Source organism: Vicugna pacos, chromosome 6 (assembly GCF_048564905.1).
Source record: "Vicugna pacos chromosome 6, VicPac4, whole genome shotgun sequence".
Lineage (NCBI taxonomy): Eukaryota > Metazoa > Chordata > Mammalia > Artiodactyla > Camelidae > Vicugna > Vicugna pacos.
Genome location: NC_132992.1, coordinates 21,969,434 through 21,984,963, shown reverse-complemented (window position 1 = coordinate 21,984,963; position 15,530 = coordinate 21,969,434). Strand labels below are relative to the sequence as shown.

The 15,530-nt window shown below is 36.0% G+C and overlaps 1 protein-coding gene and 1 non-coding gene across 3 annotated transcripts in view; one reads left to right on the top strand and one right to left on the bottom strand.

Moving 5' to 3' along the window:
• Positions 1-15,441, top strand: part of SNAP23 (synaptosome associated protein 23) — a 39,219-nt gene extending 23,778 nt beyond the window's left edge. For both annotated transcript variants that reach the window (XM_072962603.1, XM_006201699.3), the window contains exons 2-8: positions 359-462; positions 1,024-1,065; positions 1,487-1,535; positions 2,289-2,406; positions 9,943-10,101; positions 11,171-11,315; positions 12,282-15,441. In XM_072962603.1, the coding sequence (XP_072818704.1) occupies positions 406-462; positions 1,024-1,065; positions 1,487-1,535; positions 2,289-2,406; positions 9,943-10,101; positions 11,171-11,315; positions 12,282-12,347 (636 nt within the window). In that variant the 5' untranslated portion in view covers positions 359-405 and the 3' untranslated portion in view covers positions 12,348-15,441. The remainder of the gene's footprint in view (positions 1-358; positions 463-1,023; positions 1,066-1,486; positions 1,536-2,288; positions 2,407-9,942; positions 10,102-11,170; positions 11,316-12,281) is intronic.
• LOC116278063 (small nucleolar RNA SNORA70) lies at positions 5,693-5,824 on the bottom strand. Its single transcript, XR_004187485.2, has one exon. It is a non-coding gene; the product is annotated as a small nucleolar RNA SNORA70 (small nucleolar RNA).
• Positions 15,442-15,530: the final 89 nt, after the last annotated feature.

Genomic DNA, 15,530 nt, shown 5'->3' with positions numbered 1-15,530 from the left:
AAAGAACATTATACAACCAGGAATTCATTTTAATAGGTTCTTGAAGCTTGTCTTCTAGTAGTGCCTTCCTTCTCGAAGTAGAGACCACTTTCCTTTTAGAAACAGTGCTTAACTGGAAGTCCTAAAACCTGAGTTTTAGTTTCACCTCTGGTACTAACTAGCATTTAAGCATTTATTTACCATCTCTCAGCCTTAATTTCTATACATGTAAGATAGATAGGTAGGTAGGTAGGTAGGTAGATACACAGATACATAGATAAAGACAGGCTATTTTATCCTGTTTTCCAGATAAGCACCCTAAATTTGATAGACACTCTTTGCTCAAACAAACTTGTTTTTTATATCTTTATTCTTACAGGATATCCACATTTCAGTTTCTGTGCCTAACCAGAGTTTTGATTCATCATGGATGATCTGTCAGCAGAACAGATTCAGCTGAGGGCTAACCAGGTTACTGATGAGGTAAACCTTTTACTTGGAATAAGTAATTAATTCTCTTTCAGTTTTCATAGTGGAAGGATGAGAGACCTTCTTAGAATACCATTTGGCCTCTTCCTGTTCCCTTTATATCAAAAACGCATTTGCCCTAGAGTGCCGTTACTAGCTCTTTATTTTTTCAACTTGCCAAAAAAACTAAACAAGTAAAAACAATTTGTATGATTTTTTTCTTAGATAATCATTATTGAACAGTTGGCAACAAAGATATTCTAGATTTGAGGAATTCTGGACATTTAGTTTTAACAGAATTTTCTAGTATCTGTGTAACATACATAGATTTCTGCTTACATTGCATTTGTATAAATCCCATTAACTTAACCTTCTAAATTTTGTGTTAAGGAGCACCTGGTTCAAAGAAAGTAACAGAAATTATAGTGACCGACTCTTTTTTTGTTTGTTTTTAATGGGGGATAGATAGGCTGGCAATCTTTAAAAATAGAGTGAATATAGCCTGTGATCAGATTTTTTGCAGTGGGGAGAGGGACTAAATGTTTTAGAATGCTAAAACTCTGTATTTTTTCCTAGTCTCTGGAAAGTACAAGGAGAATCCTGGCTTTAGCCATTGAGGTAAGAAAGTATTTAATCATCAAGTTAAGTATAGAAACTATAGAGAAGGGATCCTGGTAGCACAAGCTGAAATTATTGTTAAGAGTTAGAAAGGTATTGTACCAATAAGGTTTATTATTTGAAGCCACTAATTGCTGAAATTGTCAAAACATGGACTCATGGCCCTTTTTTGTTTTTCTCACTCACAGTATTGGAATATGACAGGGAAGATCAATTCACCAAGAGTTTATGATTTAATTATTTCGTGGGGGTTAATATGTTAAAATGTGTTGGTTTGAGGAGATTAGTTTTCTCTGTATCTCTACTCCTCTGAGAACTTAGGTTTCTAATGATTCTCTCTTGCTGTTTGTCAGACCTTGAAGGTTTTGTTTCTGTTGGTTTTGTTTTGTTGTGCTATAAGTTTTTTTTTTCCTTCTTCTAGTCTCAGGATGCAGGAACCAAGACTATCGCTATGCTGGATGAACAAGGGGGTGAGTTGCAGTCACTGGCAGAAACTATTAATTTGATTCAGGATGCCAGAAAGCCTTTTCAAATCAGCCATGTATAAAATTAATTTAAGCCTTTCGGAGTACCTTGCCTTTGTAACATAAGAGTGATATTTTATTTCCATTTTCTGATTTGAATTATATCATGTGTTTATTGCCTATTTGAAGTAGGGACCACAATGCCCAATTGTGTACCAAGTATTTGTTAGGTAGGAGGGCTTATTGTGTGCATTGGTCATATGTGTATTAGACATGATATTCTTGCATCATTTTCAGAAATCAGGTTAAGTCCTTAAACAGGTCTAGAGTCAGATGGACTTGGAAACATTTTGTTTGATTTGGCCCTCGGCATTCTAGTTTTTATGATCTAATTTTTATTAATCTTACGACAGCCCTCAAGTTTTGAGCCTGTTCAGTGATAGAAATGTTGATGATCTGGTCTGGTCAAAATACACTTAATTTGGTTGCAAGGGTGATCTCTAAACCCATCCTCACATGCTCCTGTTATACAAATTTCTTTAGAGCAAATATTTCCAGTCAGAGGCCAGATGCTTCAGAATCAGTACGTGAAAGACTGTTTTGTTTTGGACAGTATGCGATACCTTCTGGTACTGACATAGTCACTATGATAGGTTATTGGTAGATTTCAGGTTAAAGTTTGCTGTTTCCTAATAGTAATGTTTTATGGCTGGCACTGTGAATGTAACACAAAATGTGACTTCTATAACTTATTCTTAGAACAACTAAACCGCGTAGAAGAAAACATGGACCAAATAAACAAAGACATGAGAGAGGCAGAGAAGACTTTAACAGAACTCAACAAGTGCTGTGGCCTTTGTGTATGCCCGTGTAATAGGTGAGTTGATAAGTCAACACCTTCTTCAAGTAAATCTAAAGTAAGAGCATCCCCCATCCCTGCCCTCCCAGGAAGCGTGACTGGGCGTCAATAAGGAACTTTGTTAGAAAAACTTAAGCTATTTCTCTTTCAGGCAGATCAAGCTTTTTATGTAAATGGGCATGTTCACTAAATCATTGCTTAAATGTATTCCATCTTTGAATCAAGTCCCAATTTCACTTTTTAATAATACACACAATGGTTGGGAAATACACATCTGGATAATACAGAGCAGGATGGAACTAGTGTCTTTTCCTTTCAAACAAGGAGCATTAACAAAGCCTGTATTCTGTGGTAGACAAATGAGGGATGGCCAAGGGACTAAAGGACTTGGCTCCCGGCTTCAAAAGACTTATCGTGTGGTTGGATCTATGAGGAAGAATAGGAAAAAGTAAAAACTATGTAAAAGCTACTCACATGATATCAACTGAGGGTAAGGGTACAGAACTGATCAGGGTTAATTTGGGGAACATCTTATAGGAGAGGTAGGACTGGAGGTGAGCTCTGAATGATTAGAAAGATTTGGATGGACACGGAAGAAGTGGGAAGACATTTCCTGCAGGAAATTTGATGTAAATAAAGATTACCAAGGAGCTTGACTTAACTGAACTACATGATTCATACAGATGAGAAGTGGAAAATAAGACGTAAGTAAGCAGTAGAGAAATTTGAAAGCCAGCCTAGGAGTTGATTATTGGGGTGGAGTACCTAACTGCATGCCAGGAGACTGGTTAGGAACCTCTTGTAATCTAGGCCTGTGAGGTAAAACCTTATTATTGAGATGAGAGAGAAAAGTGTAAATCAAGGAAAAGTCGCTTCAGATCAACTGATTGTATATCAAACATGAAGAGAAAAGTCAAAGAAGACTGAAGATTTGAAGTCTCTAGTAAACCAGGAGATGAAAAGTCTTCAAAATATTTGTGTACAATGTATGAGATTATACTTGATGGAAAGGAATTCATTCTTTTGGTGACTTTATTATGAATATCTAAGTTCTCTGCCTGTTCTTGGGTAAAACAAATTCCATAGTGTTGACAAATATTATATGTATTCCCACTAGGATGAGGTTTGCACTAAGACAGTTAACCATTATTATCTTCCCTTCTGTTAGAAGGAGCTCATTTTTGTTTTAAAAAGTCATTAACAAAACAACTTTGAATTTTACCGTTGGCTGAAATGACATTGTCTGGAGATTGAATGACTGTCCTTTCTGTTGAGAGTATTTATTTTTAAAGAGCTTTGTAAGCATTAGTACTTCTATCCAGTTGTCTCAGCTGGTATGGTAAACCAAGAATGGGATACAAAGGTTTACAGACTCAGCATTTTTACTCTTTGAAGGAGGTATAGATGGAGGAGCTTTTGTTCTGTCATACTTTCAGATGTGTTTTCATGTGACAACATTGTCTTGCCAGTTTTACTAGAGAAAATAGAGACAAATTGTTGGCCAATTTTAGGGTTTGTTCTGGGCATAAGAAGCTAAGAAAGACAAGTCTATTGACCTTCTTAGACCTTGGTCGACTCTCCCGAAGTGCATATTTTAATAACTATGATCTGTCAATCAAAGTTTAGCAGATTACTTTAAACAAACAAGTTAGAAATGCACAGACTTTTTTGATATAAAATCTTAACTATGTTTTGCAAACTTGTGCTTTTACCCTCTTGGAAGAGTTCAGAGGGAAAAAGTAAATGAATTTTCCTGAGATAGATATTAAGAGAAGAGCAAGGAAGAGGAAGTCCTCCCAAGGACCTAGAGCAAACTATCTCTGAGTCAGGGGTTGATGAATAGGAAGAGCAGTGAATCCTAAAGTGATCTAATATCATAGAAAGTAGGAAATGGAGCTACAGAAATATTAATTTTACTTGCTTTGGTGGACCGAGCGAAGCATAGGCAGGATTTTCTTGGATACCGGTGAGAGAGAAGGTAGAGTGTGGTCCTGAAATAGTCAGTCTTCAGCCTCTAACCTCAGCAGAGCCATTTTCTAGTGGGTCAAGAGGAGAAAGCAGTTCTTAACAGATGGAATCAGGGGTTCCTATAACAGAACAGTTGTTCCCTGAAGAGGAGAGAGTAATATTTCAGTTTAAAAGATTCTGTCTTCCTTCCACCTATGTCTTCTTTATACCATTGAGTCCTTGTCCTGTATGGTTCTCATGTCCTCAGCTCAGTCTAATTTTATTCTGCCAGGGTAATAATCTTTCTAATCTGATCTGCTAATCTGTGTTTCACATAAATAGCCATAACAGGAGCTTCTCAAAGGCTCACAGGATCTTCTTAGTCTTCTGTCCAAAGCTAGTACTAATTCTGGTAGTAATAATAATAACAATTTAGGTTCACATTTAGAAATCTAAAAAACTCTGAAAGCCAAGGGTTTGTTTTTTCAGAATGTAGTGCCGCAACTTATTAATTAGACCACAAGATATAACCTGCACTGAAGTTATTTAATAATTGTTATCACACTTAGTGTAAATGTTAAATTTGTTTCACTGCAGAAATATTGATGTGTATGATTATGTGGTACTGCTCAAAATGTCTTGCATCCAAGGGTTTGGATGAGAGTTGTGGGCCTATATATTAATTTAGGCTCTTACTATCCTGAGCACTTTAAATTTAATCCTTGCAGTAACTTTAATATAACATAGATTCTCTTATTTCACCATCTTACATAGGGGGAAACGGACACAAAGTGGCTACACTAGCAATTGGAAGAGCTGAGATTCAAAACCAGGCAGAGCACTAGTTGTTAACTATATGCTACACTGCTTCACTTTGGAAATTTCTTTTGTTCGGTAGTATTCATTGAGGTCACGCCAGGAGATTCTTATTTTTGAGAGGATGGGAAGGTATGATTTATTGGTGGTCATGAGTAAGGAAGGGACAGTGCCAAGGCCCTCACGAGTGCAGGGCCTGCTGTTTGTCCAGGGGGCCACGATTAGGGATGTATTTGACCCCACAGCCACCTGGGATGAGCTGCTTTTCTGCCACCATGTTCTCAAATTCACCTGCATTAAATTTGGTAAATTCCCACTTCTTGGAGATATGGATCTTTTGGTGGCCAGGGAACTTGAACTTGGCTCTCCGTAGGGCCTCAATCACATGCTCCTTGTTCTGCAGCTTGGTGTGGATGGACATGATGACTTGGCCAGTGTGGACCCTGGCCACTGTGCCCTCGAGCTTTCAAAAGGCACTGCGCATACCTCTCTGGAGCCTAGGTTGGGGACAGTATGCCAGGCATGAGTGTCCACTGGAAAGGGCTGTCTCCAAACTCCCTTAGGGCAATCCATACAGGCAACAGGCTACATACACTACTGAGGAGGCTGCTGTTGGAAGCCATTGCACACTGGGCCCCCTGAGGAAAAGAGCAGTTGGCTTAATTGGCTGCAGGGGATCTTTTTTTGTTAAGATGTGAAAATAGCTTCACTTAACAGCACTCTGTAGTAGAAGGGAATTTTAACTTTAGGTAAGTCTTAAGGGCTACTAGAATTTAAAAACAGACTAGCAGAATTAAACTTTAAAAGTGTGAATAAATGTCATTCTTTTAGCTTGTTGCTATTTGAATCCTAAGAGCAGAATAGCACAAATCCTTATTAAAAATCATGTATCTCTGTCAGTAACTTTGATAAGTCATAATTCTGATTAACATGAGTTTAAAAAGTGGCAGGGACATCTCAGAATAGTAAACTGGTGTCTGGTTTAACCATTCTCAGAGAACATATTAACTTGCCTCTCTTCAGTCTATGCTTCAAATGTCAAACATAATGGCACGTAATTTGAAGACAAGTTGGTTTTTCTGGACCACTTAAATTCAAAATTGATACTACAGTTTCAATCTTATGCCATATTAAGGTATAAATATTCAGCTCTGGTTAAAATAAATACTGAAATACTGTATTTTAATCAACATGTGATGACTTCCTCCATCCTGCTCTCTGGAGATGTAAAATATTTGCCTTCTCTTCATGTTAATTTTCATAATTTTAGGACAGAATATCATCATTCAGAAGTTCTTAGGAAAAATGAAGTATGCCCTGGTTTAAATAGTTTTCTTGTTTTTCTTTTTATCTAGATTCTCAGATGTTGGTTGTTTCTATGAAACCAGGCAGGAATTTAAATGCATTATGTTTTGAAAACTCTAAACCTGCTTCTGTTCTGTTTGACTGGCATTCACTATTTTCTGCAATTCATTCTCTCACCTAATCTCTTCTTTTCTAATCTGCTTACTAAAAACGAAGACTTAACATCAGAAGCCGGGCTCAATAACTGATCAAAGGGAACTTTAAGATGCAGTCTTGTGGCGCAGTTTGGGCTGTTAACCTGCTATCTAAAGGTGACGCTTCAGATGGCTTTTCTGTGCATGTGCATGGATTTTGTGAATGGTGGAGACTGTCTTAAAAGCTGTGCTGTGGTGTGTAATGTAAAGTGAATTTGTTCTTGATGAGTGCTGTCTGCCGGAAGATGGACTGGACCAAAGGATCTTTTAATTTATAATACCACTCTTTAACTAATGGCTCTGATACTAAGTTTTTGCTAAATAACATTTAAGGTTATAAAGTAAAAATACCCCTGAAGTTTCCTAAGAAGTTTTAAATAGGTTGATCTTTGTAGAGAATTGGTGCATTCTAGTTCTGATCAAAGACAAGAGAATTCAGGCTAAATCCATCTTTCCATGGACTTTGATTTCAGCATCCTATTTTCTATTAAATTTCCCTACTTCTTTCCAGTTCCAGAATCAAGATTTCCTCTATTTAAATGTTGCTTCTAATGATTTGGATTCCCTATGATTTAGGCAGCTACCAAATTGAGGAATTAATTACCAGTGTAAGTCATCTTAAATGCCATTTGGAACAAGGTGGGATATAAATTTAGAATGTTACCATATCTAGTATCTCCTTTTTTAAAATAAAGGTTTGCTCTGTTTATATATGTTACAATCTATTCCATAATACCTATTACATCATGTGTTTGCTTGCTGTGGTTTCATATTAAATTGATGCAGAGTTAACTAATCTTAGTTTTTTATGGAAGTTAACCCCCTGTCAGCCTACTGTTTATTATAATGTTTGACTCTTTAATTTTGGATCTTTATTGGAACTATAAAGACCATGGTTAAATGTTAGAAAATTAAGAGTTTGATTTCTAGCCTTTGTTTCTTGTCCTACTTTTTCTTCTTTCCTGTAGCCTAATCAACAATCACACACACACACACACACAGACACACAAACACACACGCTCTCTTGTAGTCATTACAATTGGTATTTTTATGATCCCTTTTTTCCCTGGTATGAGAGAATTATAGCTAATATTGGGCTTTCTTTTTGCTGTTTTTATTCAGTTACTACTAATGTTGACAACCAAAACTCAAAAAAGAAATTGTTATTGCGTTCATATCCCGATACTTGTTGTTTTCTGCATTTACAGCAGCCGCTTGAATTGATTAAGGGATATTTCACATTTTTATTTCAAAAATGCCATTTTTGAGTATGATATTTATAAGGAAAAAATATGATGGGTAAAGATTATTAGACTCTTCAAAACTGAGGTCGGGGTAAATCTAACTTTCTAGATGGAGTTCTTAATTGTATTAAAACCTGTCACAAATTGGCTTAAGCATTTTATCATGAAGTCTGATTTCTTCCCAGAATAGCTATAAATTTTATTATGCAGAAGAGTTCTGTTACAAATCAGAACCATTTCTTTCTTACTGTAGACCAAAAATAACCCTGACCTAGATGTCTTTTTAGGTAGCTGTATTCCAGCTATATGTGGCTATCTATAAATCTCAAAGCTAGGGAATGTTAATGGGTTCAAAGAATAAACATGCCATTTGGTAATCTGTGGGCTTAAAGTCATGAGCTTTTAACTAAGGATCAGGTTGAGGAGGTTGGAGCCTGTATTTTTTCCTTGTTAGATCAAGAGCCACAATTCCTGTCCTAGTCTACTCTATGTACGAAGACTCTCAGAAGCATAGTGTCTTATTAGTGACTTTTGAATCCAAGCCATCACTCTTTGATCTGTTCTACAATCTTGACATCCTGATAAAAGCCTCACTTATATTACTTTTATTAATACTCCTGGTTAACTTTCTCTTAAACCAATGTATTATTTATTTTGTTTAGTTGCTATTATGCTACTTCAGAATTTTGCTTGAGACCCATCTTATAAACAAAGAATACAGGTAAATGAGTTTTTACCAAATTAACAGATAATTATATATAAATATTCATTTAAATAATCTGTATCCACCTTGTTCCAGGGAGGATTTAACATGGCTTATTAACATAGAGATTAATTAATTTATAAAACATAATGGCATAAATAAGAAATTGTGAGAACTTAAAGAAAGGCACTTTAAGAAGTAGCTCTTCAGTATTCATAGATGTGTTTACATTCCCAGTGCCTCTTATCAAAAAATAAGTAGTACCCTTTCTGTAACATTGATGATTAAAGTCTAAGATCCAGTTCTGGGTTTGCCAAAAATAAATCCTCACGTGTCCTATTAAGGATGGAGCCAGTGTTTTTATAAAATCTCTCCTCTGCTTTTGTAACTTCAAAACTTCCTCATTAACATATTGTGTGGAATAAATCCGAAACCATTATTATAGCCATATACTGCTTTGTTTTTGTTTACAGAAAAGCAAAATTGTAAAAAATTGTAAAAAAATTTAAAATTGTTTTTAAAAAAGTGTATTTTGTGATAGAGATTTCAAAGTTATTTTACTAGGCTCTTTTTCTTGCCATTTATACCTATTTAAGTAGTAAGCCCCATGGTAAAATTCTGGCATTGGCTTATTTTCAGCTATATGATTTATATCTAAAGCATATGTTTTTATTTTTAAGAGGCCTGAATTTAGGATCTTTTTTTTTTAAGATGGATAAATTAAACTCTTAAATAAAAAAACCCTAAACCAATATGGCCAAGGTACTCATGTATTGCCTGTTCAATTTGGAAATAATTTGTGCCTTTCCTTCATGATGTTTATTTCTTAAGAAACCTTTTTTTAAAAATTTAATGCAAAAATTCTAACTTTAAAAAACGATCATCTGGAACTACTACAGCTCAAGTAAGTGGGCAGCTGAGGTCTAAGTACTGCCCACTCAACCTACTTTCCCTTCCATCTCTCGTCAACCTCTGGAGATGCCTCTGAGGAACCTCTTAAAGCATCCCAGAGCACCTTTCCTAAGGAATTTTTTTCCTAGTGTCCGTTAATCTCTTTTCTGGAGAGCATCAGGCTAAGAGAACCTGAAATAATTGCACTTTGCTACTTGCTAACTGCTTAACTAAGATTTGGTGGAAGTAGTTGAACCTTAAAAAAATTTTTTTTAATCTTAGTGTGCTTACACAATTCATCTTTTTCGTATGCCAGATTGTGGTGAAGCATAGTTTAGATATTCTAGATCTAGCTTATGCTAAGGGTGCTAGGTCATCCTCAAGGACACAAGCACTAATGACAATTCTTCCTCTCTTGCTTTTCAATATCTCTCTACACTCCTGTCTCATACAGGACAAAGAACTTTGAGTCTGGTAAAGCCTATAAGGCAACATGGGGAGATGGTGGAGACAACTCTCCTAGCAATGTAATATCTAAACAGCCAGGCCGAGTGACAAATGGTCAGCCTCAGCAAGCAACCACAGGAGCAGCCAGCGGTGGATACATTAAACGGTATGCCAGTTCCTCCCAATATTGTTACCCTTTTCCTAAATGAATGGCTCTCTCTGGAGGATGGGTGTAGTTATACATGAACCCCAACTCATCAACTTGAAATAGCATTTATTCCATTTTAAAATTTGCCTTCTGACAAAATGGTGACTGATTGTTGACCTTCAATGATAGATTAATTAATGATAGATTACTTTCCAATTTATTCAAGTAATCATGCTTTACTTCTGTAAATAAGGTATGTTTTAAAATGTATCATCTAGCAGGGAGGATATAGGTCAAGTCGTACAGCGCATGCTTTGCTTGCATGAGGTCCTGGGTTTAATCCCCAGTACCTTCTCTAAGAATAAATAAATAAACCTAATTATGTCTCCCCACCAAAAAAAAAAAGTATTGTATAGAGTAGGGGTCAGCCAGATCCCTGTAAGGGTATCTGTAAAGGGTCAGATAGTATTCTAGACTGTGCAGGCTGTCCAGTCTCAGTCACTTAGCTTAACTCAGCTTAGCTACTCAGCTCTGTTTCAGGGTAACAGCAGCCATCCATGTACAGTATGTAAGCAAATGAGCAAGGCTGTGTTCAAATAAAACCTTATTTATAAAATCAGATGGCAAGCCAGGTTTGGCCTTTGGGCCAGAATTTTGTAACCTTTGTTTTAGAGCAGTGGTTCTTTAGACTTAAGCGTGCATCAGAATCACCTGGGAGGTTTATTAAAACAGATTGCTGGGATCTACTTCCAGTCTCTGATTCAAGAGATCTGGAGTGGAGTGTGAGAATTAGCATTTTTTCATGTCTAACAAGTTTCCAGGTGATGCTGGGAATTATGGTTTGAGAACCACCATTCTAGAGTTGTTACTTAATCTGCTCTTAAATGGCTTTAACACATTGTGCCTCTCTTGGGTCAGTCTTTCCATTTGTGCTATATAATGTTTCCCAAGACTGTTAACCTACATCCTTTGGGTCTAATACTTCCTTGAGGTCATTTTGGTTACTTATTTTTATGAAAACTAAATCCAGACTTAGTCCATTTACAATTCACCCAAAAGTACTGAATTAACATCCTTTTTGTGGTAGTGTAATGAATGATGCCAGAGAAGATGAAATGGAAGAGAACCTGACTCAAGTGGGCAGTATCCTAGGAAATCTCAAAAACATGGCCATAGACATGGGCAATGAGATTGACGCTCAGAATCGACAAATAGAACGGATCACAGAAAAGGTAAAAGCTTCTTAGTGCCACAGGAAAATGAGACATCCACTACAGTGTTTTAGTAATGGATGGATATCTGTGCTAGATATTTTGGAGGAGAACAGTGTGATAAAATCCTGTCCTCACAGGTTTTACAGTTTTGATGAGGTGGCAGTTCTCACACTGAAAAACAGTAGTCAGTTCCTCCTATCTCTTGTTCATGGCAGTTGGTTCATTTTGAAAACAAGACCTTGGAATGAAGGGGTTTTATTTAATTTCACACATGAAGTTTACAATCTCCTCTAACCTTTGTGTGGGCTGTTGTCTGTTTGTTGTTTTTTTTTTAACCCCCTGAATGAGCGAGTTAGCTTTTGGAATGTTGTTTTGTAAACTAATGACAAATTAGCAAGATCCTGAATCCTTTTCTCAAGAGTCAGTAGGTAAAAATCAGTTCTGCAGAATAGTTCTTGTGGGGTGGACACACAAAAACAGATAGAGCCCTGTGAGTAATGAAAAAGTATGATTGCTATTTTTTATTTCACACCATATAAAAGATACTGAAATTAAATTATATTCAGTGTTTGGTTATGTCATATCTAAAAGCCTTTCTTATTTATTGTTACTTCATTAAAATCTCAGCATACCTTAAAGACTAGGGTAAGTTTTTAAGCTTGACTCTGTTGAATCACTTATGATGGATTTCATTGAGGCAAACAATGGATCATAAGATGCTTTCAAGATGTAAAACTATGGGAACATATAGAATTCATGAAATACTGGCAAGTTCTTCTATTATAACGTTGCATGTTTATACACTGAAGTTTTTCCAAATGAATTTGATATTGTCACTTCCTGCCCAAAATGAGTTGTATATTGTGACTTCGACTATTTCCTGAATTTTCTCAGTGTGTCAGTTACTCTAAGCATATGAAATTTAATGTTTATTAGAGTAACTTACCTTGTGAAGTAATGCTGATATCTTCCTCTTTTTTTCAGGCCGACACCAACAAAGATCGTATTGACATTGCCAATGCCAGAGCAAAGAAACTCATTGACAGCTAAAGCTGCTGCTGTACTGCTTTATCATTTATTCATTTCCCTAGCTCCTCCTTCAAAGTCATTACCTTTCCAGAGTTTGAAATGTTGGTTCCACATTATTCTAATCGAGAGGTGGTATGGAAGAAGATCTAAGAGTAACAGCCTCCCCCTGTTTTTTAAATTTTCTCTTTTTCCCTTGAGGGTAGACTGCTGCTTAGTCTTGGAAAATACTAGAGTATTTTCTTTCTCAGTTCATACTCTTAGATTGGTATTCAGTTATCATATATAGTATTGTTTTTCATCCTCTCCATTTACTTTAGCAGATTCTTCTGCTTTCAAGATTTGCAAGCATTGCCAAAGACAGCTATGTAAAAGGAAGCTGGGGGTGGTGGGGGCAAGCACAAGGAGGAGAGGCAAGAGATAAAGAGGTTGTTACCTCAGTAAAACCTGCAGACCATAAAGCAAAAAGTTGCATGACCACAGTGAACATCTATTGGGTTTAGTTAGTATTTAAGTTGCAGTTATTGCCAATTTAGGCTAATGCTTGGTTTTGGAGCTTTTATAGACAATATTTTTGTTATACATCACAACTTTGCAACCTCTGCTCCAAAGGAAAATAGAATGAGTTTTCTCAAAGTGAGCTTAATTTCTGAACGCTTGGTGATTCATATATGTATATAGATCTATGATCCCATTTCATATTGCACCATATAGGAACACGTGGTATAAATGAATGGCTGTTTATTTTCGTATTAGTAGTAGTATAGTCCCATTTCAGGCCTGTTAACCTCACAAATTTGCTGTTAGTCTTTGAAGAAAAAAATATGTAAATATGTATATATAACATGAGAATTTCTCTCTAAGGCAGGGCTTAAAATTTTTTGAAAAAGTTTGACAAGGTATATCACGTGAATTCAGATTTACCTCAATGCCAAGAATTATGTTTAGATAGGAGAAAAGAAACTTGATCTCAGGTAGAAGATAGTTAAGTTGCTTTGAGTTTTATGTAGCTTTAGACTTTTTTAAAAAAACTAGAATTTATTCTGTTTAAAAATGATTAGAAAATTATGCCTTTGGTTTACCTATTGATGATTGCACTATCATTCTCTTAGCCTTTTGTATTGAACTTCCAGAATCACATTTATTTAGGTCCTGAAGAGTGTTACAAGAATCTAGTGTTTGTCACCTTTATTTAAAAACTAACTTCTGCACACTTCAAAGCTATTAATGTGGATTGGTTTGACGAATAACCACTGTTTGATCCTTACAGTTAAATTTTGTAACTAACTAATGGAATTGTTCTTTCAAATAGGCAATGTACTTCTGTTACTACTTTGGGGGGGAGGGCGGGATAGGGATCAGTAATTTCATCAGCTCTTATTTGACAAACTGAATAAAGCAAAGATCCATAAATCAAAAAGTACTCCAATGAAGAGCTGCCTTTAGTACCTTTCCCATTTTTGTTGGAAATACTAACAGGACTTTTCCCTTCAGTGATTTGTTATGAGGTTCATTTTAATCATTACTAATCTTTTATTCATTTGAGCTTAAATACACTAGCAACTGAAAGGATAATGTTTAAGAATGAAAACTACAGCCCACTTACTGGAGAACTTTCAAAGGCTTAAAAGGAAAATACTTAAAGTGAGATTTAGTTAGGCCCTCAGTAGTAGAAATGTCTCATTCCAAAAGAAGTAGTTTGGCAGGTGGTAGTAAATGTATAAAATAAGATACAAAAAACACTGGGGTCTATTCTGTACTTAAATGCCCTCCTAAAAGCACTAAAAAAAAATTTAACACTGTTATGGCTAAAGAAAGTAGTTCTGAGGATACAATATTCTGCTCCAACAGTATAATTGGTTAGAAGTGTTTAAGGCACCAAATTGTCTGGATTTACACTATAGCTCTGCCACTTGCTAGCTAAGTACTGTAAGTCCATTTCTGTGCCTCAGTTCCTTGTGTGTAAATAGAGATTACTGATTCCTACCTCATAGAATTGTTGTGAAGACTCAACGTGGTAATGCATATAAAGCTCTTAAGAGTAATGCCCAGCAAAAGAAGAGCTTACTAAATGATACTACTATTCTCTCTAGAGTGGCACTCTTTTTGGGTCAAAGATCTCTGGGAATCTGATGAAAGACAACATAGCCTCTCTCCTCAGGGAAATGGACACGCAAACACACACACATAAATCACACTTAAGTGGGTCTTGAAAGCCCATCCTTGGATCCCAGGTTACAAACTTTTTCAAAGCTTCTGTGACTGAGAAAAGAGGAGTGAGAACATAGAAATTAGGTTCATATTACACTAGAAATAGAAGCTGTTGACTTAAAGCTTTCTCTAATTTTCTCCTATAACATTATCTGGAAACTTGTTTCTGTTACTTTTGAAAGTAGTAACTGAAGTGGTTAGCACAAGCTCTAGAGTCTGACCATCTGGTTTCAAATTTTGATTCAGTCATTTACTAGTTTTATGACCTTGAGCATAAAACTGACCTATAATTAAGGAGTTAAAATACGTATCCTCCACTGAACTTAATTTTTTTTTAACAATAAGCTCCCTCTTCAAGTTTCCAGTCTCATAATGACAATGATCTTTATCCCCTGTAGTTGTGCCTGTTCTGTTAGAACCACACTTCAACTCTAGATCTTTTCATGTCATGTGTGGATTATGACTCGCCCCTTAAACTTTTACTTCCCAGACATCTTGTACTCAATTGCACTTAGAATTCGTTTCTTTAAATGCTGTTCTTCCACCTATTTTATTTTGAGGGGGTGGGTAATTAGGTTTCTTTCTTTATTTAATGGAGGTACTGGGGATTGAACCTAGGACCTCGCATACACACTAAACACACGCTCTACCACTGAGCTATACCCATTAAATGCTATTCTTTAGGTTACCCTCTTACTAAAATTCTATGTTATCTCAATTACATTCCTAATCATAATTATATTCCTAAGGTTGATATTCAAACTCCTTATTCTTTAGTCATTTGTTTTTCACCCTATTAATATAGTGTTTGCTCCAAGCCTTCCGTTTCTGTACGGCTTGCTAAATTCTATTTTAATGTCTTACAGGTGAAATAAATGGCACCGTTTATTGAGTGCGTACTCTGTCATGGGCACTGTGCCAAATTATTTTATGTATCTTTTCACCAAATCCTCATAATATATCTGAGAGGTAGGAGGTATTCCTTATGTTACAGAT